This window comes from Lutra lutra, chromosome 10, assembly GCF_902655055.1.
Source record: "Lutra lutra chromosome 10, mLutLut1.2, whole genome shotgun sequence".
Classification (NCBI taxonomy): domain Eukaryota; kingdom Metazoa; phylum Chordata; class Mammalia; order Carnivora; family Mustelidae; genus Lutra; species Lutra lutra.
Genome location: NC_062287.1, coordinates 38,876,097 through 38,902,932, shown reverse-complemented (window position 1 = coordinate 38,902,932; position 26,836 = coordinate 38,876,097). Strand labels below are relative to the sequence as shown.

At 45.9% G+C, this 26,836-nt stretch overlaps 1 protein-coding gene across 2 annotated transcripts in view; it reads left to right on the top strand.

Moving 5' to 3' along the window:
- FAT3 (FAT atypical cadherin 3) overlaps positions 1-26,836 on the top strand; it is a 672,146-nt gene that overhangs the window by 624,403 nt on the left and 20,907 nt on the right. For both annotated transcript variants that reach the window (XM_047692975.1, XM_047692974.1), the window contains exons 20-22: positions 8,193-8,327; positions 10,199-10,356; positions 17,849-18,317. In XM_047692975.1, the coding sequence (XP_047548931.1) occupies positions 8,193-8,327; positions 10,199-10,356; positions 17,849-18,317 (762 nt within the window). The remainder of the gene's footprint in view (positions 1-8,192; positions 8,328-10,198; positions 10,357-17,848; positions 18,318-26,836) is intronic.

Below are 26,836 nucleotides of genomic sequence, written 5' to 3'. Positions count from 1 at the left end.
ATGTGTGCACACATATGCACAACTAGTATTCACTGCTCCTTGGTTTACCCTGGGACCTTGGCAGATACAGTAAATGGACTTTTCCACTACTTGGTGTAATAACTACAATGGTAAGTAGAGTTAGCTGCCTGTTTTCGTCTGTGTCGCAGTATTTCTAGAGATCTGGCCTCGATATACTCCTCCCCACTTCCACCTCCTCTTTCTCTCCTGCACAGTTTTTTGGGTCCAATTAACAAAATTAGCATCATGAACCAAAATGCTGAGTGGCTTTGACTAAATGGAAGCAGACTTGAATTTTAGTGCCAAATAGGCTCATTAAATTCCAGCCACCAACGAGCATCATGTTTGAACTGAACTTCAAGAGACACAGAGTTCTGATGTCACTAGATGACTCCTGGTGAACTTTACAAGTTCAGTGAACATCAGCACTTCAGGAAGAAAGCCTGAAGGGAACGATGGGTGCCCTGTGGGCTGTCCCTGATGCTCTGTCCCCTTGCTGTCCCATAGGGCTGTGCCAGTTGTCTATTTTTTTAAAAAGTCATTGACTTTTCAAAAGTCCAATATAGGCATGCCTGGGTGGCTCAGTTGGTTAAGCGTCTGCCTTCAGCTCAGGGCATGATCCCCAGGGTCCTGGGATCGAGTCCCACATTGGGGTCCTTGCTCAGTGGGGAGCCTGCTTCTCCCTCTGGCTTCGCCTACTTGTGGTCTCTGGCTCCTTCTCCTTGACAAATAAATATATAAATTCTTTAAAAAGAAAAAAAACAGAAGTCTGAATAAAAATCTGTCAAAAAGGAGACAGTTGTCCAGGAGAATGGACTCCCTAGGAGACCACTGGAGCTTAAGACCAGGGTGTTGATGGCCATGACAGCCAGAGCTCTGAATAAGGTAAAGGGAGCATTGGCCATGGGGGAAGCATGGCGGTGGCCAGGCTGAGTGTGAGCAGCAGCAGTCCTGCTCTCAACCGTGGCCTGTGGTGTTGTCACAAGAGATTGTTCAGGGAGGGGAGAGCCACACTGGAGCACATCACTGAGTGTGATGCCCACTGAGCTAGATCTGAAAGGATGCCTAGAATCACGCACGTGCTCCAGGCTGAAGAGCATGAGAGCCAAGGCATGGAGGGGAGAAGCAGCAACAAGTGTTAACAACTAACATTTATTGAGCGGTGACAAGTGACTGTGCTGTTTTTCCAACATACATCATTGCATTTAACCTTTCTAATAACCGTAAAGGCAGGGTATCATTAACCTTCCTCAAAAGTTAAGGAGACTAAGACTTGGGAAGATCAGTGGACTTGCGTAAATTCACAGAGCTACGCCAATGGCCGCACCATGATTCGTAGCGGGCAGCCTCAAACATGGCTCCCTACTACTTCCACAACCATTTGAAAGGACCTTCAAGGTTTCCAATCCAACCTCCCACCCACGACAGACATCCCGTTAACTACATTCCCGACACGGCAATTCAGCCAGCCTCACAACCTCACAATATGGACCCGAGATGACCTTCTCTCTTCTAGTACACCCAAATCCACCTCCTTCTCATGTCACCCAGCACCATCCATTAGAGCCATCCAGAACCTGACCTGTCTAACTCCTCCTGTACAAGCTGCCCTCCAGATATTAAAGGGCAGTGGTTGTGACCCCTTGAATCCTCTTTTCCTAGGCAAACTGCAGAAGTTCCTTTGCTCCTTGGCTGCAAACAGAAGCTATAAACAGTTGTAGGTGGTATAGTTAGGGCAGAGAAGAGGCACAAAGGAGGGGGTCCTCAGTCCTACTGGAGGAGTCCACGAAAGGCATTGGTAGCAGTGAAGCTTGTCCTACTGGGTCTTTGCCAGACAGGGGATGCAGTGAAGAGAAGGGCCCAGAGATGTGGGGCATCCTTTCATTTGCCCATTCACTCAGCAGTGACATGAAGACTTTGCCAAGCCCTGAGCAGGATGCTGGAGGAATAGGGGTAAGTGAGGCTGCTGTGGTTCCCGTCCTCATGAATCATGAACCAGCATCATGCCCTGGACAAATGGCAAGGATGGTGAGGAGTCAGGATAGTCCAGTACAGGGGGATAGGCACATGGAGTCTGTGATAGGCAGTCATGGTAATGCACTTCTTTTTTTTTTTTTTTTTTAAGATTTTATTTATTTGAGGAGAGAGAGAGAGAGAGAGCCTGAGAGGAAGAGGGATCATGAGCAAGGGGGAGGGGTAGTGGGGGAAAAAAAAAAGACTCCCCACTCAGGGAGCCTGATGCAGGACTCAAACCCTGGGATCATGACTCAAGCCGAAGGCAGACGCTTAACCAACGGAACCATCCAGGGGCTCCTTAATGCACTTCTAATAAGCACCATAAAATAAAATGACGAAGACTTCTGTGAGGCAGTATGACACGTTAAACTTAGCCTTGATGAATTTTTAAAAAGCAGAGAAAAATCTGAGATTGGGTTTGCCTTGGGCTGGGGTTTGTTAAGGCTAGCGCTCAGAGAAGAAAGCTAACAGTCCCCAACCCAGTGGTTCCAAATAACCTTCAGTGTAGTTTCTGACTCTTAACCTGCAAACCGGGACATTTCCATTTTACATTCATAACAGCTATGTCTCTGCAATTCCCTCATCTCCAACACACACAAGTCCCCGAATGCCAGGAGAGGGTTAGAGGTGTCTACACTGGTGGTGACACCAGCTTCCCAGAGCGTGGATCTTCCCTTATATATTCCACCCACACACAACTGCCCCAGAGAGGATGTCTTAAAATGAAATTTAAGCGAAATCATCTGGAAAATACGGCTGAGCCAAGCAAACACCATTCCAGATGATTCTGTGCTTGTGGGAGAACCCTAAGAGATCACTTCAAACCCAAGACCTCTGGAGAATATGTTTTAAAACTTCATGCAGGCCAAGAATTAAGAGGAGAGCTTACTAATTTGTGCAGCATTTGCTAAGACATGGCATCTTGGCCAAGTGTGTGAATTCAGGGCATAGGATATTTACTTTTAGGTTTTGGAACCAAAGTATAATGTGGCAGAAACGTACATCAAGGGGTCGAATTAGCTCAAAGTGTTGGTGACAATAATGACTGGTGGATACTGATGTATTTGCTCAAGGCATAGACTTTATCCTGGGGGCTGTGAGAATTCTGGGGAGGCAAGGGGTAGAGCCATAAATATGGCAGCGAGAACCTCCAAGACCCCCAGAAAATCATGATTCTCTGGGCAGTTTGAAAGCTCTGAAGCTTCTGCTCCAGGGAATTAAACATTGTCAGCTCTGTGAAAAGTGACCTAAATTTCCACCTGAGCAATGCTTTAGAACGTGGAAACCTTCTTTTGGACAGTAGCCACATCCTCTGCACCTTTCTCTTGTCCAAGGCTGCATACAAGGCCACCTCTGCCTTAGACAAGGTGGCCAAGGGTCTGACCCCTACAGTGGCCTGGGACGCTGACTAATAAAATGCTCCAGGCCTTAACTTGTACCTCCCAGGCACACAGTATTTCACATCATCTATCAATTTACAAATCATGAATTTGACCCAAAAAAGACAGCAAGAGAAAGATGACATTTGAGTTCAGGTTTCTGCCATGGGGCTGAATCCAACTAGCATCTCCAGTTTTGAGACCTTGTACTAATTTGTTTTTACTTTAAGTTTTTCCCTTTAAAAAATTTGCCTTCGTGGGATTCCTGGGTGGTTCAGTCGGTTAAGCGTCTGCCTTCAGCTCATCATGATCCCAGGGTCCTGGGATCGAGGCCTGCATCAGGCTCCCTGCTCAGCGAGGAGCCTGCTTCTCCCTCTGCCTCTGCTGTTCCCCCTGCTTGTGTTGGCAGTATCTCTCTCTGTCTCTCCTACACACACACACACACACACACACGTGCGCACACACACACACAGACAAACACATAAATAATAAATAAAATCTTTAAAAAGTAGAATAAAAATTGCCTTCACATACACACACATTTTATACCCATTTAATCCTCACAACTCTATGAACAGTTATTAGCTTCGTTTTTCAGAAAAGGGGATCGAGACTCTCAGAAGTCAAGTGACCTGTTCAGAACCACACAGTGAATGAATAAGTGACATGATTGGTCAGAGCCAAGATCCAGCCCGCTGCTCGCACTGCAGATCCTGTCCTGTTGCACTGCGCTGGCTTCCTGAGGGGACCTGGGCGTGGGGAGCAGAGAGTTCTCTGACTGCTGCGTGTTCTCAGAGCAGCGAAACATCCCGTCCTTCTGTCCCGCTGCAGCAAACCAGCATCAGTTGGTTTGATCAAGCGACCCCCTTCTCCCTTCACACTCACTCTGGCTCCAAACTGATGGATGCCCGGAGATGCAGAACATGTAGGTCTAGAGAGTTCCCCTCCCCCAGCTGTCACCGATCACAGTGCAAGTTAATTAAACCTGGATTATTTAATGATAGTTAATAAGATAAACTTCCTCCCAGAGACCAATGGGTCCTGACCCTGCTGTCTCGTAACTATTACTATGATAAGGCACTGAGTGCTTCCAGAAAGAGGGTCTTTTGGACTCACAATAGTGTCTATACTTCCATGAGAGGGGAATGGAATAAACATGGGATTTCTAAAAACAAGTTGACCCATCAGCATCCACGTAAATCCAGGGAATTAAACATGGGTTCCATGTTGCTGGAGAAGGTAGGGCTTTGGCTGAAGAGAGGCTTATTATCCCCAGGAAAGTGTCCCCAGGACCCAAATATCTGGGTATACCTGAAGTCGAGGGACACATGACAGTGTTCAGCATTGGCGTACAAAGGTCAAGTCCCTCTGACAAGGTACATGTCAGAAAGGACCTAATGGCTTATCCTAATTGATAGGGAGGGAAGAACTACAATATTATACATGGGGATTATTCAGTTTGGGGAGAACTGATTTTGTAGCCAGAAGTCTCTATTCGGAGTAGACCTCCTTTTGCGCATGTGCTCACATCTGTCCCCAGCTAAGGAGGACATTACGTTTTACACCAACCTCCAGACTTCTAATCTGCCTTCCTGCTCTTTTGAGCCACAGGAGAGCAGACCAACTGTGAGCAGAGTGAGCTGACAGCAGCAGCTGGAGTCCGAATGTTTACGACTGCTCCCTGCCCGGGCTGGGACTTGGCAGGGGGGAGGCCCCAGAGGATTTTTAATGCATCAAGAGGTAGTTCACTTGCCAAGAACTGTCCCCTTTGCCTTAAAAAGCCTATTAAAAAAAAAGAAAAAAAAAGAGCCTATTGAAGTCAATGGCTGCTAGAATGAATAGATATATACTATGTATCTAATATGTATATTAATGTTATTACTTTTTAAATGCACATATTATAATACTTTAATGTAATTTTTTTACATATCCTCCAGCTAGAGTTTTTATAATGGGCACTGAATCTTACATAATCCATTAATTTAGTGGATGTAATTATATGGGTTCCACGGTTATAACACGAGAGAAGAAAAAGCTGTGAGTTTGAACCCCAGCTGCTGGTCTGAGTGGCTTTGGCTTTACCCCAAGATAAGAGAGATGGTGACAGAGTAAGAAGCCTGTGCCAGCTACCAGGGCAGGGCTGATGGTAAGAGAAGAGGCAAAAAAAAATGTGGATAAAAGGGAGAAGTACTCAAATCCTGTTTTAATATGAAATATTTTGTTTAGTTTTTATTATATATGCTTATAGCTTTTTGTTTGTTTGTTTGTTTGTTTTAATCTCACCATAATTCCTGCAGGAGAAAATAGCTTTCCTGTCATGGGTCTGAAATCATCCAGCCCTCTCTTCCCCCTCTGAAATAATGGCTTTTAAATGGGACTTTTGATAATGCACGGTTTCTTAGCAGTGGAGACTTGCACTAGAGCAGAAATGGGGTCTATGCTTCTGTGTCTCAGAAACGTAGAAATGTAGAGAAAGCTATCCGTCAGTGGGCAAAAGTAGGAAATGGAAAGAGTCATGTCTATGGAATGGGAAGAAATGAAATTCCTAACTATGCAAATTACTGTTTCTGTGTCCATCTGGAAGACGATGCCCAGGTAATTCAGAATTACATCTATTGGATGAGATCCATTTTGTGATTCATCTATGCACATGGCCGCCTCCATGTGGCCAAGGTTAGCGTTGGGCTGAGGTAGCATCTTTGAGCATATACTACTGAGTCCACATTTAGGAGCAACCTGGAAGTGCGCAAGGCCACCCAAAACTGAAATAAAGCCATGTATGGGGACAGCAAAGAGTCAGCTGGCAGAATTATGAACTCGTCATGAATGAGCATTAACACACGCAAGCAGTCAAGCCACGGGCTACGGCTGGCTCATTCCCATGGAACACAGCCCCTTTTTCCTCAAAGGATCTCATTCTTCAAGCCTGAATTTTAAAACGCTCCCTTCTTTGGTGAGGACCTCTGACATTCTCCCAGGAAACACAGTTGTCCCTTCTCTGGTTGCACTCCCAGACTTCTGTCAAGGCAGTTACCTTATTGCATTGTCTTCATGTGTTTGCTGCTTGTTTCCTGGAGGGAGGAAGAGATGGCATTGTTTCCTTTCATCTTTGTATGTCCAGGCTTCAGGCACCTGGGTGGTTCAGTTGGGTAAGTGTTGGCCTTCAGCTCAGGTCATGTTCTCAGGGCCCTGGGATCAAGCCCCGTGGCAAAGGCTCTCTCTCTCTCTTTCTCTTTCTTCCAAAGAAAGAAATAAATAATCTACGTGTCCAGGCTTCTCACTTCTTTGGCCCTAAAAAAATTATTTGCTGAATGAATGCACCAAAAATCATTTTAAAACTGGTTATCCAAAACCCTTTGAAGCAGATCGTAAGGTGGTAGAACAGCTGTTTGAAGCTGCATAAATATTGATAAATACAGGGCAGGAGTAAAGATTTCTTGGGACGAAAATAGGAAGATGTATTTGGGGGCACTTATGTCTTTTAGAACCATTTGTAGAGATCATTCCAAATTTTCAGTTGCAAATCCCTTCATCTTCTAAGACTTTGTAAGCTGGATCATTGCCAGGAGTATCTTTTATGGCTGAGCACTAAACCGGTGGAAAATAGGATTTATGAATTCTGAGTTTGCTGGAGCTACTTATACTGCTCTTCTCGAGGATTACAGTTTTTAAATGTTTATATGTAGTTAGCATTAAATGTCTGCTTTCTCCTGGACAAAGAAATGACTGTATAAGGGGACAATATGCTTAATGACGAGGAAGGAGGAGGATGGACGGGAGTTTGGCAATGGGTCACATCCTCCCCAAGGAAGAAAGCTGCTGAGGTCCGGGCATTCGTGGTTCATAGAGAAGGTGCCGCTTTAGGCCACTGCTAACCCAGTTCCGAGCAATTTTTCGTTCCTGTCTCCTTTCCTACTGTCCTTTTACTGCCTAAACTCTCACTACATGGAAAGCGACCTACTCATTTGAAATATCTGAGACTTCTGAAACGTGCCTTTCTTCCTGTGGGCTCCCCATTTATCCTCACCGCAGTTCAGAAATGACTCACTTGGGTCCTGGATTTTGCCTTCATCGGCTAATCTGCTTTCCAGGCTTTTCTTTCTGAGGGATTAACCTTCCATCTCACTGTGCTGTGAGCATCGAGCAGGTAGCAAGAAAACGTGCTTTTGCCAGCGATAATTCAACTGTTTTTGATAGACGGTGGGGCATCTTTATCGCAAATCAATACAAAAGCAGGTAGCAGAAGGGATTAGGAAACAATGGGAATTGTGTTTGCCCGATTTAGAATTAGTCATACTTTTCTTTAGAAACACCTTTTTCTCTCCCCTCTGAAAACAATAGCCAACATCCTCCGAAGAGTCCCCTGAAGTTTTTTCAGGGCAGGAAAGAAAAACTGTGTAGGACAGCTGGGAACTCCAGCCATGCATTCGGGTAGTTCCCCATGAGCAGAACCCCGCTCTAATAAATATGTCCAGAGCCCGTGCAGTGTGCCCTTTTCTCAGCTGACGCTGGCCCATTTACAACCTTAGCATATCTGAACCGAAAAGGAAGAGTTCCATTTATTCTTCGAGGCCAACCTACTTCAGGCTGGCTGTGAGCTCTTGGCTGATACAGGGACGTTGGATGGGCACTCACAGCAGCTGACGCCCATTCGGGTGCTCGCACTTCTGGGTGGCCTCTTTGTCTCTTAGCCCAGAGCCTGTAAAGCCCAGCTCTGGAACCATCCCAGTACCGCCTCCGCCTAGGATGTGAGGTGATTCCCTCCATACTGATCATGTGTGTTCCCTTTCATCACAGGAGGACTGTGCCCGGGGTCCAACGATCCTTGCATGGAGAAGCCATGTCCGGGGGACATGCAGTGTGTTGGTTACGAAGCCAGCAGGAGACCGTACCTCTGCCAGTGTCCACCAGGGAAGCTCGGAGAGTGCTCAGGTGCAGAGGGGGTGGAATTATTAAATCTGAAGCATTTGCCCTTGAGTAAATGACTCTGCCCTAGCTCTTCAGAGCTCTTCAGCTCTTCTGTCTGCATGCAACATTCACTGTAAGGATGGCCCCCAGCTAACATCCGCCCTCCCTGGACTTGGGATTTAGTCCAGCTTCAGCTTGTGCTCAGGAAACACGCAACGACCATGGGATCCTTGTATAATAAGAAGACCACAACATGTGTTTCCGATGGTGTCGCACGGACGTTAAGAGTGTAAAATGGAAAATAGAAAGCTGTGGGTTAGGCAGAGGGTCAGAGTATCCACGGCATGGCCTTTGATGGTCAAATGGCTGCAGAGCCAGAGCCCCAAAGCAGAGCTCGCCAGGAGGTACAGTTGACCCAGTGCAGTTGACCTCCCATGGGGTAAGCCCAGCCTAGATCACCAAGGGAGCGGACTCTCTGCTCCGTGTTCCCGAAAGGGCAGGTGCTCACCTCTGTGTCCTAAAGGAAAAAAAAAAAAAAAAAAAAAAGGAAAAAGAAAAAGAGAGAAGGAAAGAAAGAAACGTATTTATGTTATTTTGATCCAAATATCCTGTTTCTGATCCTCCCTCAATCCCAATACTTCAGTTGATTTGCATATTCCCTATCACATCTAAACTCTAGGAGTATTCGTTTTTGGTACCAGTAGGACTCTTTTTGGTAGAAAGTCTATATAAAATACAGTTGCACTGATACCCTTCTTGGAATCCAAGAAATATTTATGAAGTGGTGATTATAATGTCAATGAGAGGGGGAATACAGAACAGTGATGCCCGCCACGTGCAAGGCATTTTCCTAAGCAGTGGGCTCTAGAAATCCAGTCTCTGCAAAGAGAAAGAACTGTTCTCAAGCATGGGAGCCGAAGCTCTTTCATAGGTGATGTCAGGAACAGAGCTGCCCGCAAAGTGAAGAGATCACCAGCATACTTGCCTTTGAAGTCCTCTAGGGCTCAGACTTGAAAGAAACTTAGGCTGACCCCATCCCTACACATACTCCGGGCACACAGCAGGTGGATATGTAGGGGCGACAAGAAAGCCAGCACGTCTCCTGACTTCAGATGTCACTTTCTGCCCATCTTCCTTCTCTTTTCTATGAAGAAAACTTGTGATTGTCCATGATTTTCGTCCATTGGATGTATTTTCACACTTGCCAACTCTCACCCCAGCAAGACAGCTTTTCAGCATCATTTTGCTCATTAGAACATAAAGTTGAAGTCAGTACAAAAGAGGGTGAACTCAGAATGGGATGGCGTGGGTAGGACTTCGGATCTCGAAGGGCTAGCCTTGAAAGTCACGGTCAAAAAGTAGAACTGGGATGACACATGAGCAAGACATGAACTTCCTTCTTCCAACATTAGCGTAAATGACATCAGTTGGCTGTTTGGGATTAAGACACTCGGGAAGGTGGCTGCTCTTTGCAGATGGCCTTATCTTTCCCTTGTTTCATGGAGTGGCAAGTTTTTGAGTGTCTGCGTGGCTGGTGGTGGGCAGGAAGGGCATTATCTATGAATAGTGCTAAATTTAGAAAGTGGGCATTGAGACTCTAAGAGAAATCAGGTTATAGAATTCATCAAGTTTCCCTTGGCATGAGACCACTGGGATTTTTTTTTTTTTTTTTTGGTAGCTGATGAATTTTTTTTTTTTTTTTTCACTTCGGAATTAGGCTGTGACCTGAAGTGGAGAGAACCCGTTTTTAATCAAAAGCGGCTTCTCCTCAATGCCTTCATTAACTTCCCACGGTCTTTCATCAACGTGCTTGGTGGTTGTTGGGTGATCTCTTGTGTCTCTGACCGTATCTGGATGTTGCCAGTATATATGTCTTCTCCTAATGGTCTTCTCAGGGCACACTTCTCTCAGCTTTGCTGGAAACAGTTACATCAAATACCGGCTGTCTGAAAATAGCAAAGAAGAGGACTTCCGGCTCGCTCTGCGTCTGCGCACCCTGCAAAGCAACGGGATTATAATGTACACCAGAGCAAATCCCTGCATAATTCTGAAGGTAATTAAAATGGGTTATCTTTTCCTGCAGTCAGTTCTCATGTTAAGATTTTGGCTCTCAGACTGGGGCCTGAAATCTTTTTTGTCTTTTAAGTTCTGAAGACCAGAAACTGGCTGGAGGGCAGAGAGGAGCAGCCGCGGTCCTGGGAAGTGCGCCAACACCCCATTTCCTTTTTATACATTCGGCTTCAGAATAGGCTCTTCGGATATTGGGGCATCTCTCTCTAGAGTGGTTTCAAGGGCTGCCCTCCTTGGAGCTGTAATCATGCCACAGTTCATTAGAATGCACTTCCTAATCAATTCCACGGCAGGGGTGGTCCTTTAAAAAGATTGGCTGTGTCCTCTTCTCCCACACGGGCCTATCCCCCACTGACCCTGAAGGTGACTTCTGTTCTTACTCGGGGAGGAAGTTGGAGATCTAGGGTGGAGGAGGTTCCCTGCGTCCTGTCGTGGCCCCCAGTTGTCCACTGCTGCAATCCTTGCCAATCTCAGAAACGCTCCAAAGCAGCCAGATCTCCCTGAGAGCAAGTCTCTGGCTCAGAGCTTCTGGTGCCTTCGTGAAATCAATGACGACACGAATACTAACGGTGTTGTGCCCCTCGTTTGTTTTTTATGACTAAGTTAATATGATACATTTATGACACACAATCAGCCCCATCTGATCAAGGAGAGAACAGAGATTCAGAAAGGTTAAGTTCGTTACCCAGGGTTGGCCAGCTCATAAACGCCCGGGCCCGGACCTGCATTCCAGTCTCCCTCACTGTATATGCTGCTCTCCTGCCTGATCTCCCCCGGCTCTCAGTCTTGCTGCTACCATCATTTCATCAGAAGTCACATTCTGGGCATCTGTCCACCCAAGGAAGCCTTCCAGCACAGGAGGAGAAGGGAGAAGAAGGAGGGCGATGTTTAATCTGATGCTGTTCTCCCATTCTCTCAAGGTCCCTGTACCAGTCCATTGTGTGTTCAGAGGCCAATGCAGTCTGACCGGTAGGAAGTGCCCATACAAGTGGAAATAACCGGCAATTGTTTCCTTCCTAGGGTTCCATCACTGGGCTTAATCGGGATCATGGTGGGCCTTGAGAGCTTCTGTCCTTTGATCGTTAACTTGGTCACATCCAAGTCGATGAGGTATCCCAGGCTTTCATCCCAGAGGGAGAAAGAATGTAGGACAATAAATGCCTGTGGCTTCTCCTATCACACCGACTTTTATTCACCTGCTTCTGATATTGCAGGGCGCTGCGTGGTGGCCGGAGGGAGGGAGCGGGCAGTTTGGGTTTAAAACTTTCGTGGGGAACTCTCCCACTACCCGCACTCTTTGAACTCAGAGAATCCTTTCAGCTCTCGGAAAGCCAATAGGAGAAGCTCTTGAGGCAGTTTTAGCAAACAGTGAATTCAAATCCAATATTTGTGGTAGAGGAAGACACAGGCAAAGACCCAAGTCCTGTCTTTTTAACCTCCTAGCCCCGAAGCCGCCTGCCTTGGGTCAGCAGATCACTTTCTAAATAGCCCTGGGAGGTGGAGTTTGGTATACTTGCTGGGGAAGGGTTCTGGCCCTTCAGAGCTTCTAGCTCCAAGAGCTCAGCTGAAGTGTCGCCGGCCTCCGTCTCCTTCAAGCTCTTAATAGGACCTCTGGCTTGCAGACCTTCCTTACAAGGCAGACACTTCCTACTAGCAGATCTCTTCAAGAGCACTGAATCTGAGAGCAAACAAAACTACTGGGCCTGAATGGCCAGCTCTTAAAAACGGAGCTTGTCATTTGACACTTAGCTGGCAAAGGTCTAAAATGCACAGGTCCCTGGGGATGGGAAAGAAGAATAATTAAACCTTTTAGGCAGCTCTGGCTCCTAAGGTATATTGTATTTCACGAAACAAGCGTGTTTCTGAGAGTTATGTAAATTGAATCTCTGTAAATGGAATTCTAATAAACGGTGGATGGTGGCTATTTGAAGGAACCCTTCCATTAATCCCTTTGTGATGTGAATAATCGCCCCCAATCTGTCTGTTCGGTACGTTTGCTTTTCATATGTTGAGTTTGCCTAAAGCAGGACACAGCTGTACTGAACTACAGCAGATATTCTCCTACAGTTGCCAGGAATATCCACTTAGGGGATTTGAATCTGTTTGCTTAACATTTCCAGCCTCATGCAAGATTTAATTTCATTGGCTTTGGGTACAGTATGTGCCTTGTACTCAGGTTCAACGACTATACTGAAATGCTTTGTTTAGGTTGCACCTCGTGGTTGTTTATACTTTCCCAGTTAGAGCCTGTTCTCTAAAAAGTACTTGAGACAATCCATGGGGGTGTAGGGCACCCCTTGAAGACCATCGAAGAATTGCGTGGGACCTCAAGGGTTAAACATGCTCGTGGACAAGGAGCACCACTCTCTCTTAACAGCAGTGAAGGTGCTCATTCTTCTGTTGACCATTGACACCTTGTCTTCTTCCAGAAGAGATCCCAGGCTTACCATAAACACCAAAATGCAGTAAGATCAGAGCACCATTAAGATGAAAATAAAAGGTTAAGACCCAACCAATGAAGTGGAGAAGAGCAGAATATCATTGTTTAAAAATATAGACCAAGGGTTGCTATATCAGTTGAACACAAACCATGAGTGAATTTTCAGGAAGCCCAAACAAGAATAAAAATGGTGCAATAGGTTCTCTGCCTGTTCTCAAACCTGTGTAAGAAACCTGTCAGATCACCAGGAGAGATTTACAGCTTTTCCCCCTGTATCCATCTTTCGGGTCCAATATTATAGTGAAAGCACAAGAAGTCCTTGCTTGTTAATCTAGAAATGTCATCATTTCATCTTGTGGGGAAGTTATAGATGACACATGGTTTCATTTCGATGGTTCTCCAATACAGCTAACTCAAAACCCCAGGAATAAAAGGAAGATGGTCAGGGAAAGCTCATTTGGTTTATAAAACAGCCCACTTGGAATGGCCAGATCTTTCTTTTTTTTTTTTTTTTTTTTAAAGATTTTATTTATTTATTTGACAGAGAGAAATCACAAGTAAGCAGAGAGGCAGGCAGAGAGAGAGGAGGAAGCAGGCTCCCTGCTGAGCAGAAAGCCCGATGTGGGGCTCGAACCCAGGACCTGGGATCATGACCTGAGCTGAAGGCAGCGGCTTAACCCACTGAGCCACCCAGGCGCCCCAAATGGCCAGATCTTTCTAACATAGAAAAGTAACTAGGAAGCCCACACAGGATTCCAGAGTTTCCAGGACCTGTGTAAGAGTATCACTAAGAAGTGAGTTAACTGATAACAATTACAGGATGATAATAATAAGATACCTATAAGTTTACAAAGTACTTCACAAAATACATGCATGTATTTTTGTACTCTCCTGTGCCTAGATAGGATCCCGTCCTTTTTCGCCTGTGAGGAAACAGGTTCAGAGAGAAAATGGGTGGGCTTACCCAAACATAACCAGTCAGGAGTGGATCTGACCTTCTGACCAAGGCAAGCGGGTCAGGAGTACTGCAGGTGTTTATCAAAAGAAGAGTTTGGGAGGGCTGGGATGATCATTTATTCATTCATATAAGCTTTTTTTTAATGTTAAATTAGCCCACATATAGTACATCATTAGTTTTTGATGTAGCATTCAAGATTCATCAGTTGCGTGTAACACCCAGTGCTCATAACCACCCGTACCCTCCTTAATACCCATCACCTGGTTACCCCATCCTCCCCCACCCCTCCCTTCTGTAACCCTCAGTTTGTTTCCCCGGAGTCTAGAGTCTCTCATGGTTTGTCTCCCTCTCTGATTTCTTCCCATTCGGTTTTCCCTCCCTTCCCCTGTGGTCCTCCACACTCTTCCTTATGTTCCACATATGAGTGAAAACATATGATGAGGTATTTTTTTAAGGATTTGATTTACTTATTTGAGAGAGCAAGAGATGTAGGGGCAGAGGGAGAGGGAGAAGCAGACTCCCCACTGAGCAGGGAGCCTGATGCAGAGCTCGATCCCAGGACCTTGAGATCATGACTTGAGCAAAAGGCAGACCCTTAAACAACTGAGCCACTCAGGCACACCCTTAAGGCATATTTTTTGAGCCAGATAACCATCGATGACAGCCTTGAAAACAAGTTTTTCAAAAGTTCCCTTTACAAAGAATAGTTCTGAACCCTCTCACAAGTTTGGGGCATCAGTGCATTTGCTGGAGCCACACACCAAAAATTCGAAGCAGTAAGACTTTGTGCCATGGTTTATATACTTTTTCACTCAAAATCCTGCTTTCCTACAAAATGACTTAGAGCCCTGATGTCTTGTCTTCCAAGCCGCAAACCACTCAAGATCCAGGTTAAAGCCCATCGCTCATTTCAGACAAAACTAAGGACCTAAATATCTTATAACATTAGAGTCCTGCTCAGAATTATGCATTTCATTGACCGAATTGCCTACCTGCCTCCTGCAAGCACATCATTTCAGATCATTGCTGCAGACTATTTTTTTTTTAATATGTTCACCTGCAATACAATTTCTATTAAAATAGCTTGCTGTCTGGCTTGAGAAGGCTCTGTCCTCTTAAAAGAGAGATCCTTTCAAATGAGGTCTACCCTATTCTGGAGACAGAGAAAAACTAAATATGATCAGAGCGTGAGTTTCCAGTGTGAACAGACTAGTTAGTGTTCCCTCCCTGGTGTAATGGGCTTGTGACATAGGAAAAGGTGAACGTTTACAAAGTTACTTCTGACATCAGCACTCTGGTGTGTCACCTAAACAAGGTTTATAATTCCAAATGCCTAGAATTTTGAGGATACTAATCACTCTTGTTTTCCAAAGGCATCAGGCTTCCCAATCATTCAGCAGGTTGCTGCTGTTACTTTTCTCAGCAGAAAAGAAATGGAACCGTACTCACTGTTCCTATGGGATCATTTTATGTCCGTTAGTTACAGAACTTCGATGTATGTGAGTACATTAGAGCTACACTGGCTCTCCTGGATGAATTTGCAACTTGGTTATTATCCCAAGAGGTAGGGAGTGGGGATGGAGAAGGGAATGGACCGAGGAAGTCTGTTAATGGAATACATCGTCTTACAAAACCATCGATGAATCGCAGCTTCACCACCAGATCTTCCTTGATAGTCTGGGGACACCCCTTTGTAGCCACAGAGCGTAACAGCAGATGGACTGTGCCAGAGGAAGGAAGTCCCCAACGTCGCATTTGATCATTTTATTACTTACATTGAAATAAAAATATGGATATTACGCAGGAGTTTTTCCTGAGCAAGTCTACTGGTATGATTTACAATATCCATTCAGTCCATTTTGTGGAACCAAAAAATGATCGAGGCAAAACAGCGTAGATCACATAGGAAAGCTCTAGAAAAAAACACACAAATATTTGCCTCCAGTCTCTTTACTTGTAAACAACTGCATTTCAGAGTGGAGTATGTGTGCACTGCATACCAGGTAGCTAACCATTCTGCAGTGGGCACGAGCTCCTCGGAAAAGGAGCCATAGTAATGATCTCTGCTCGCCACATAAGGGGTCCCAAGCCCAGACAGGTCAGACAGTTCTCTCCAGGTCACCTGGGTGCGACACGACAAATCCTGCGTGAGAGACCTCATTCATACTTCCCAGGGCTCTCCCTGGTTCGCCCAGCCCCCTGCCTTCCATATACGCACGTTCCCACGGCATGACTTTATATGCAGGAAGAGAAGGGGCTAGAGAATCCACAGATGCAGGAATGTGAGTCCCTGAGAATTCGTTGTCTGTGGAACACACTGAAGCACATGGAGAGAAATACTTCACTCGTGAGGATGAGCGATACTGTGAAAAATCCCCATCAGGCTGTCCTAAATCAAGCATGTGTTGGGAAGAGTAGGTCAGTCTGTTGCTATGAATTCGTTTGGCGTGTATACCTCCCTCGCTCTTCGAGATCTGGAAGGTCTGCCTTCCCTTCACTTCCCCTTCCCTCTCTCCCCACGTCTGTGTTCTTTGCCCACATTCTGGCACGAGAATACTGATGTCAGCAGATTCTAAATGAAGGCCTGTCAGCCTTGCATGACTCAGATGTTGGCCCCCACAAGACCCCCTTGCTGGGTCACACAAAAAGGCCTGCAAAGTACCTTTTGTTTCTTCACAGCCTCTAGCTGCGTGTCGTTTCATGGCCCAGTATCGGTTTGTTGGCAGGACAGGGATCCAGCATCATTCCCTGGATCCTCAAGCCACTTTTAGGAAATGCAGAGGGGAGGGTGGACCCCAGGGTATTCAAAGGCCGGTCCGTCTCCTCAGCAACAGTTGAACCTGGGTCTCTGTGGAGGACCAGTCCCCGGCCAACAGGTCCTGGCCGGCCGCCATCACTCAACAGCATACACTTTCTGAGTTTAATGTCCCCCTGTGGTTTGTTAGCCTCCCAGAAAGGACTTGGATGCCCTCCTTGCACCAGTGCAATCAAAGTAGGCGGGTCTCTGTTGTAGCTGACCCTGGACCAGGGGCTGGGAGCATCAATGAGGCGTGAACTATTACCCAGATAAACCCTTCTGAGGGACCAGATATCATTAAACACACATTGCTATATTCTAAGCAAACGGCCAAGCCCTGAACACTTTGTGGGATAATCTTAATCTAAATGATGGGCAGCCATCTTAAAGAACCTTTGTTTGTTTGTTTGTTTTTAAGATTTTATTTATTTATTTGACAGAGAGAGAGAGCACAAGCAGAGGGAGCAGCGGGCAGAGGGAGAGGGAGAAACAGGTTCCACTGATCAGGGAGCCAAATGTGGGACTCGATCCCAGGACCCCAGGGTCATGACCCAAGCCGAAGGCAGCTGCCTAATCAACTGAGCCACCCAGGCATCCCCTAAAGAACTGTTTTAAGAATATACGAGTGTTTAATATAGAAGCATTCTAAAATCTTGACTATGTAAGAAGCCGGGAATTAAGAGATCTTTTATTTCTGCCTGGCCTCTTTTTCTCCCTTCTAGAAACTTCACACAGACTTGCTTGTGGAGTACCTAGTTATTTCAGTGCTTATCTGACTTATGGCCATCTCCCCCGCAAAGAAACATAAGCCCCTGAGGTCAGAGATAGTAACTCTTTTTGCTCAGAGTGGTGTCCGTAGCACCTGGAACACTGCTTAGGACATAGTAGATGTTCAATCAATATTTGTAAATAAATACTGAGTTCACAGAAATCATTCCTGAGGTGGTAATAACAAAGAAGGGTGCAGAGAATCAACAGACCTTCTCAACGAGGTATTGCTGTGACCTCTTAAAGGGCACAGATCCAAAGAATAGGAACATTCTTAAATTTAATGGCAGATTTATGCAGATGTGCTGGTGTTACTCCTTGCAAGATCTGGGACATTTCAGGCATGCGTACAGCACATCATAGGGAGAAATCAAACCACCGCAGACTTAGGACTGGCCCCAAAGCAACCTCCATCCTAGAGGCTTCCCGTGGACAGGGTGGGAACAGGGGTGTCCAGGAGTCTGTTGCCAGATGCATACTGAAAAGCGCCCGGTGCTCATTCCCCCACACAGATCGTGGACGGCAAGCTGTGGTTCCAGCTGGACTGCGGCAATGGCCCGGGGATCCTGGGCATCTCCGGCAGGGCGGTCAATGATGGGAGCTGGCACTCCGTCTTCCTGGAGCTCAACCGCAATTTCACAAGCCTGTCCCTGGACGACAGCTATGTGGAGCGGCGCAGGGCACCCCTCTACTTCCAGACGCTGAGCACGGAAAGCACCATCTACTTTGGGGCGCTGGTGCAGGCAGATAACATCCGCAGCCTTACGGACGCGCGGGTCACGCAGGTGTTGAGCGGCTTCCAGGGCTGCCTGGACTCGGTGGTGCTGAACAACAACGAGCTTCCGCTACAGAACAAGCGCAGCAGCTTCGCGGAGGTGGTGGGCCTGACGGAGCTGAAGCTGGGCTGCGTGCTCTACCCCGATGCCTGTGAGCGCAGCCCGTGCCAGCATGGGGGCAGCTGCGCTGGCCTGCCCTCCGGAGGTGAGTGCACCGCGCTCGCTCCGCACCAGGCAGGGGTGGGGGGTTGGAGATGGTGGGGGGATGGGGTAGAGAAGGTAGGGGCAGTGGGGGTGGGGGAGGCAGAGGGGCCCTATCCACCTGCGAGGGACTGGCTTTTACAGGCTTCCCCCACTCAAGTGCTCTCCCACTCAGACACTAGCCGGGCTTCCTTTAGGAAGGTCCGGGAGCTTGAGAAGTGTCCGCGTCACTGGTCCTTTCTCAGCAAGCTACAGGCACAGGGCGGTGACCTCAGGGGTCCAGAGATGCTGTCACGGGGCCCGTCCCCTATCCCCCCACACCCTTCCAGGCCTGGGGAGGAATAGGACCCTCTTTGAGGTATCAGCCCTCTTGAGCCACGTGGGCGTCACTGCAGAATGATTGGTGGCAGAGTCTGAATCATGACATCCCCATGCGATCCTCTGTCACCCAGACATGGAACTTCACTAGAAAGGGAGGGGAGGGTTAAAGCCACCACTCCAGGAATGGAAAGAGAGTGGAGATGCTTTGGAGAATGCTTTTAAAACGTGCGCATTAAAAATAAATCCAGGGACTGCTCTGTAAAGGGGTAGAGGGTCAGGACTAAAGAGAGGGGATTTTACAGGGAATCTCAGGACAGATAAACAGTGAGGGTGCTAGGCTCTACTGCAATAAATTTTTTCCCCAAACATATATCATGAAGAAGAAAGAAAGAACAGGAGAGACGACAAAAGCGGAGGAAGGGAATGGAGGGCTTCTGCTGTTTGAGGGAAAGGCCAAGATCATCTAAGTCCTGGGAGTCTGGAAGTAAAAGAATCCCTGACTTCCCCAGATGCGGTTCCTGTGCTGACATAAACTAGGTCAGGCACTCCCCTGGTTGAAGCCTCTGCTGCCTCCCAACAGCCGCTGATCACACTTGAGCCCCTTTGCAGAGTCTCTCAGCAGTAGTGTGATTAGCAAATTTAAACCTTCCTCACAAATCACTTAGAGATTCTGCTGTGCGCATTACCATCTAATGTTCGTGAAGCCCAACTCCGAATTTAGAGTCCATTTTATTAGAATGTTATAAACTGTCCATGAAATGATACACTGCCGAAATACAGACACCAAAGTTATTTAGACTTGCGTATGTTGCCGCCACAATGAGGGCCAAGTGCCCTGGGGGGAAATTTCTGCCGTCTCGATTTAAGAAATCTATTTGCTGTTTTTACTGTCTCAGCAGTATATGTAAATAAAGGGTTGTTATGGTGCCATAATTCCCGACTGATGGGCAGTAACTATACTTCAGTGGTTCTGTAAACCAGCCCATTATGACAAGTCATGGCCAGTTTTTCACCAGGCAAAACAATTCTGCTAGTGCGAGCCATCCACGATATATAAAAGGAGCATATAATTAAATTGGGTTGAAACAGAACACCACTCCATGTCAAATGCCCGGCGCATGGCCACAAATTGTAACCTACTTTCCGCGATGGCAGGACGGTGTTTTTGCTGGCAAAGCTATGGGCTTCCACCATGGGTTATCTTTAAAATAATAGTAACGATAATAATCACCCTATTAAGGAAAAAGACAGGGAATCTTGCTCTGCGACACGCATTTTAGTGTTTTTTAATTGCCTGAAATCCGTGAACTAAGTATTCAGTGCAGGTATGTTCATTAAGTGAATGTGACTCATATCAACGTGGCCATTTTCCTCTACTTTTTTTTTTTTTTAAATCTCATTTGGTTTAACCACATTTTAGCACTGAGGACCCCCATGCTGTATGCTTTTCACATGGCCTCAAGCACTTGCTTTCCTCTCCCCGAAGGCCCGCCCTGGCCGGTTACGTTCTCTCTCCTATTCTTCTTTGTTCCTGCTCCCCACTTTGCCCTCTCTTTGGGTTTGGGACTGGGATTCCACAACAGGTGCCCTTTCTTCCAAGGCGATAGAGACTTCCATCAGCTCAAATGTCTCCTTTGTGCCTGGAAGCTCATGTTTTCCTACAACAACGTATCTTTCCTCATCTCCATCGATATGAATCTCTTCTTTCAAGCCTACTTTCTCTTGAGTTGAGGAGACCCAGTGGTTCTTACCTCAGTGAGCCCCCAGGCCATGATCCCCAATCTGGGGGTCTCGTGCACAGTAGTACTGAATGTAGGGCCAGCAAACTCCTCACCACCTACCAGGAAATCCAAGAACTGGGTTTCTTTTGCTTCCCTAGGAAAGCAAAGGCACAGAATTCCTCCTCTGATATGTGGGGAGGCATCTATCCACCTGCTCCTGGGTATCAAGATTAAAACCTCAGCTTCTAAAAAAAAGAGGAGAGGGAATCCATTTTCTTGTCACTATTATCTGTTAATATGAGAAGAATTTTTTTTCTAATGATTTTATTTATTTATTTGACACAGAGAGAGAGACAGCAAGAAAGGGAACACAGCAGGAGGAGTGAGAAAAGGAGAAGCAGGTTTCCTGCCAAGCAGGGAGCCCAAAGTGGGGTTCAATCCCAGGTCCCTGGGATCATGACCTGAGCCAAAGGCAAACGCTTAACCGATTGAGCCACCCAGGGGACCTATGAGAGGAATTTTTGCTAGGCCCTTATATCTTCTCTGCGAATGCCTGAAATTGGGGGAGAAAAGCCAGGAAGGAAATAACCAATAATTTGGCCTTTAACTCCCATCCGTGAAACTATGCAGCTAATTGTAAGGGTATTTAAAAGAAAGTAAAAAATCATCCTGGTTGTGAGGGATGGTTTAAAAAGAACAAAAACCTCACCCGTTAATGGAAGAATATGCATGCCTTAAAGAATGCCCTCTGGCCACAGAGGTGTGTAATCACAGAGAGCGCGATCCCCCCTCCCCCAGATCAAAGGCTGGGATACAGTCTGTATTCAAAAAAGGGGAGAGGGCTAGAGAAAGTGGAGTGAGGTGCTTCCGGTGTGACTCCATACAAGGGAGGAGGCTGGTGACAAAACTTAAAATTGACTCAGCGTCTTCCTGCTGTTCGAACCCTGTGCTGTGTGTCGCTTTAAATTTCCAGAACACGTAATTGAGTATAATCACCCCCTTGACCACTGAAGAATGCTGGCGTCTTGGTCATCGGCTCTCCTGCGGACAGGCTTCACTCTCAAACTGTGGCTATCCCAGCTTGCAGAGCATTCAGACTTTTTAAAGCAGCAACCCACAGCAAGAGGCATTCTATTTCAAAGAGGCGGGATAGTGCTCTAGCCTCCTCCAAACCCAATCAGACCCTTGGCAGGAAGCGGCCAGGAAGCCGCGTCTGCTTGCTCAGAATGACATGGTCAGCAGGTTTGACCAACGCATAACTCTAGCTGTCCTGAGAACGAGCCGCGGGAGCCCCGAGGGAATTAGAGCCCGGAATGCTAACTTGTAATAAAAGTGTAAATATGACTCTGTAAATCAACCACAAAAGGAAGGCTCTCTCTTGTTAAAGCCTTGGAATTACATATATTTCATAAACATGAACTGGAAATAGCAACCACCGTGGAGGAGAAATGGCCTTGTCCCGCTCTGACCCCTGCATTTCCAGACCCTGTGGGGTAGGGAGCTGCCCACTGAGCACCCACAATCTGGATAAGGAGTCCTCAGTCCTCCCTGCCTCGTCCTGCTCTGCTCAAGCCCATTACTGGAAAAACCTAGTTGAAGCTAAGCTATAATTTGGCAAAGCAGTGCAGCGAGCCAGGCAGGCACCAGGCCAGAAATAGCCATTCTGTCAGCTCTTCATGAGACCAGAAGCCTAACTCTTAAAGTGAAAACTTGCTAAATTTGTAAATGTTAAGAGTTACATGTATTATGCTCCTACTTTGTGCTTGGAACTGTGGTAAGTGCTTGCCTGTTAGGCGCTTACATGCTGTGACAATTCTTATGGTACGCTGAGCTCAGTACTAGTCTTCCCTTCTCCATTCCCCCTCCCCCATTTTACAGATTAAAAACACAGGCCAGAGAGGTTCAGGAGCTAGCTCTGTGTCACACAGCTAGTACAGGGGGGAAGCCAGGATTCGATCCAGGTTTGTGGAACCCCCCTCCAGCCTGTGCTCTTGGAACCCTTGTCACTTAAAGTGTGTTCTAGGAGCCAACAGCATCGGCATCCCTGCAAATACTAGGAATGTATCTTAGATCCCACCCCAAACCCACTGAGTCCAAGTCTTATATTTTAACAAGATCTCTAGGTGATATGCTGATATCTTTCTCTATCTCTGAACTGCCCTGAAACCTAAGAAAACTAGTTCTTTTTTTGTTTTCACATATACATATATGGTGGTTCTCAGTCTCTGAGAGGCACCTGCCTCACCTGAGGACCTTATTAAAATGAAACCTTATTATAGAGGAGTCTCTTGATTGTTAAGGGAAGAGAAGAATCTCTGTACTTGCCTCCTTCATTCGCTGCCCATGTCAAAGGAACCTTCTGCTAGATCACTGACTCATAGTCTCAAATTGCTAAACTTACTACCAAGAAAAATTTCTCAGTGAAAGTTTGGTTGGGGGGGAACAACACCCAAACCTACAAATCGGAATCTCGGAATCTGCAAAGGAGGGGAGTTCAGACATCTCTGTTTTTAACAAGTCTCCAAGGTAGTTCTATGCACATCTGAGCTTGCAAACCAGTGATGTTTGGGAATGCCAATAAACTCTGTGTTTGCAGGAATGTGAGTCCGTGATTTCCAGGAGAGGTGAGCAGACATTGGATGTTCAGGAAGTGAACATTAGATGTGCGGCCTGCTTTGATTGTCACAGTTTTAGTGTGAAGCTTGAACTTTGATCCCCAGTGGGTCAGGAGTTTGAGGTCCCCCTGAGCTCCCCTCTGAAGAGGAAAGTGAGAGTGTCTCCCTACTCCCTCTAAGTAAGTCGCACAGGACAGCAAGTTCTTGGATGTTGCCAGGAGTTGGGCATAGAAGTGTTTTCAGCAACAAAGCTGCCCGAGATACTTTGAGTGATGTTTTAGTGAGTATTTTGCATCCCTAACTGGTAAGGGTCTGGAAAAACTCAGGCCTTCAAACTTTTGGTAAATTCTGGAATCCCATTGCTGTCTCTGGGACCAACAGATTCCATTGTATGGCCTCCCTTCCCTCCCAGCTGGCTTAAGGGAATTGAACAGGGTTCCTGTATGAGTTCAGCCCACTGGCCCACTGAGCGAAGTGGGACAGAGAAGGGAGGAACCAGACTCCCAGTCGATATACTGTGAACATCATTTTTTTGTAAAAATATTTTATTTTTAAGCAATTTCTTCACCCAAAGTGGGCCTCCAACTCAGAACCTGGAGATGAAGTCTCACGTGCTCTACTGACTGAGCCAGCCAGGAACACTTACTGTGGACACACTTTGCCTGAGCTTTGCAGCTTATGGGAAATTTTTTTTTCCCTGAGGTTCCTTGTTTTTGGTACTTTGGAAAAAACCTCATAGTAACAGCATTAATCATATAGATACTGCTATAAAACAAAAAAACACCCAAACTCTCAAAACCCAAAAGCAGTCAGGGTGTGTGCAAACACAAAAGAACATGCTGGAACGTGAGAATTTATTGTGTGCCTAATGTTGTTAACACATTACGTGTTTCCAGATCCTCAAAGAAAAATGCTAGAAGCTCAGCCCAATATACAATGGTTGAAATGTAAGCAAGCTGTCCTAGGGAAAGTTACAGGTCTCACTTTCAAAGGTCATTCTGCACCCTGCATGGTAAAACACAGGAATGACAGAGGCCATGTTCTACAGCCAAACCCCCTCCCCACTTGTGATTAGCATCTCATAATGGGCCCACTGAATTAAGTATGGTTTTCTCATGCTTATTGAGATTCACACAGACTAGACGTTTCAGGATTTAGCCTAAAAGTCAGAGTAAGAGGGCACCTGGGTGGCTCAGTGGGTTAAGCCGCTGCCTTCAGCTCAGGTCATGATCCCAGGGTCCTGGGATCGAGTCCTGCATCGGGCTCGATGCTCAGCAGGAAGCCTGCTTCCCTTCCTCTCTCTCTGCCTGCCTCTCTGCCTACTTGTGATCTCTCTCTGTCAAATAAATAAATAAAATCTTAAAAAAAAAAAAAAGTCAGAGTAAGAAACTCCCATGGCTTTCAGTCTTTTGGTTGATGGGCAACACAGAAACGCAGCTGATTTCAGAATCCATGGTAATTATAATAATTATAACAACAAAGCACCTAATGTGTGTGTGCAACATTGTAGCTGATGAATCCAAAAGCCTTATTATCCTCCATGAAGTGGGTATTAGTGAGATTCAATTACCAGATAAAAATAGGGCGTTTCCTAGAGGCCAGGCAGCTCAGCTGTGACCATATCTGGCTGGTAGGTAACAGCCAGAACTTAAAAGGACCCAGGAACTCCCTAACCCCTTATGGCTGCCTCCCCAGATCACGTGAGCTCTTAGAGTCTTTAGATGAAATCCATAATCCAGCAACGTAGTGGTTGATACTGACTTCAGATCCCAAATGCCAGCTCACATTTGTCATTACGTCCACCTTTGTGCACCAGGCAGATGTCACCTTATTGGGGCAGCCATACCTGATTGGAATCATGTCACTTAGACCGGAGAGCAAGGCTGAGGGTTGAGGCCATTACCTGGATGAATCAGCTTGGAGAACAACTAATACGTCAAAGGAGTCAGATAGAAATGATCTTGACTATTTGCTTACCCAGCCCACAGTCACTCTGTAATTGCTTAAGCCGTTTCTATTTTTTGCATTTAATAGGTTTTGCAGTTTTCTTTGAACGAGGAAAGGAGGGGGCATTTTAAGTTGGTCCGGGTGCTGATTTCAAAGCCATATGCATCTGCTGTAACTAGAGGATTGTAAACAAGAGCACAGCTTTGAGGCAAGGCTTAAAAATACACTTCTCACTTTGCCAGGATTCCCGGCAAGAGAGGCTCTAACAGTATTATTTTTTTGTAACATGTATCCAATGCTAAGAATATGATTTGTATTTTTTGAACCTGGGAACTGCTTGCTCTAAGCGGTGTCTGCCACTTATTGACTATGTAACTTCAGGCAAACCATCTTATTTAAGCCTCAGTTCCCTTATTTCTGAAATAACTGTAATAATAGTACTTATAACATAGGGTCATTGTCAAGAATTAAATGAGTTAATGCGTAGAATGTTCTTTACGTTTTCCTAGTGCATAATAAGCTGTTGTTCTTTTTTAAATTTTCTTGAAAGATTTATTTATTTTAGAGAGACAGGGGGAGCCCAAGCGGGAGGGGCAGAGGGAGAGGGAGAAAGAATGTGAAGCAGATTTGCGGGAAATCCAAAACAAGTCTCCATCTTACGACCTTGAGATCATAACCTGAGCTGAAACCAAGAGTCAACTGTTTAACCGACTGTGCCACCTAGGCACCCCTAAGCTGTTGTTCTTGCTAATAATTTCCTTATCTGGCCTTTTCCCCTAACCCTGGGGAAAAACAACAACAACAACAACAACAAAAAAAAACTACTCTTTTTAATAAGACTTGGATAATATCCACTGCATTTTATTTTTCTTTCACATTTGCAAAGTGTTAAAATATTATTTGTGGTCAAATAATGCCTGGATAGTTCTTGAAATTCAGTTTCCTTGATTTGTAGGAGTTGTTTTTTTTTTTAAGATTTTATTTATTTGAGAGAGAAAGAGCACGAGCCCGAGTGCACAAGCAGGGAGAGGGGCAGAAGGAGAGGAAGGAGCAGACTCCCTGCTGAGCAAGGAGCCTGACATGGGATTTGATCCCAAGACTCCAGGATCATGACTTGAGCCGAAGGCAGATGCTTAACCAACTGAGCCACCTAGGCGCCCCACCCCCTGCCCTTGATTTGTATTTTAGACCTACATATGGTAATGCTTGGGAAGAGCAGAAACTTTATGACGCCCGTATCTTACTATTTAATGATTATTTGGCTCCCAGAGGGATGTCTGATGTCCATCTTCTTTATCTCCCTGGAGCATTGTGGGGTCTAAGTACAATCCCCTCCTCATTCCTAGCTAGTGATAAGTTCCCGCTCCTGATGAGTTTCAATGCCGATATCATCTTGTAGAAATGTTTGAGAATCTGGAAGCCTGGATTCAAGCTCAAGCTCAATCACTTACTCGTTATATGTACTCGAACGAACCACTAACCTCTCCAGCCCCCATGGAGTTGAAATGTTAATGGGGCTTTTCATTTTTCCTTCCTAGGGTTATTGTGGTCCTTCATAAAATGACTCAGAGTGATTTTAAACCACTATAGCATTAGACCCCTTAGTATCACTGTGGCAGACTTATTGATATTCTAAAATTACTAATAATAGGCCCAGGCCAGGAGAATGAGATCATAAGGAAAACTTTGTGATAACAGGGACTCTTGATCTAGAAACCTCTTTCACAATAGATCTCACTCTTCTTTCATTTAAAGAAAAATCTGACCACTTTAAAATAAGATCCAGTCACTTTCCCCTCTCACTGTGTTAACATAAAAACTCCAAATTCAAGGTTCTACGAGCATTATTTTTTTCCAAACATCCTCTGCCTCCTTTGCCCCATGGTTTTAAGATGGTACAAGCAGATACCAGACAGCTT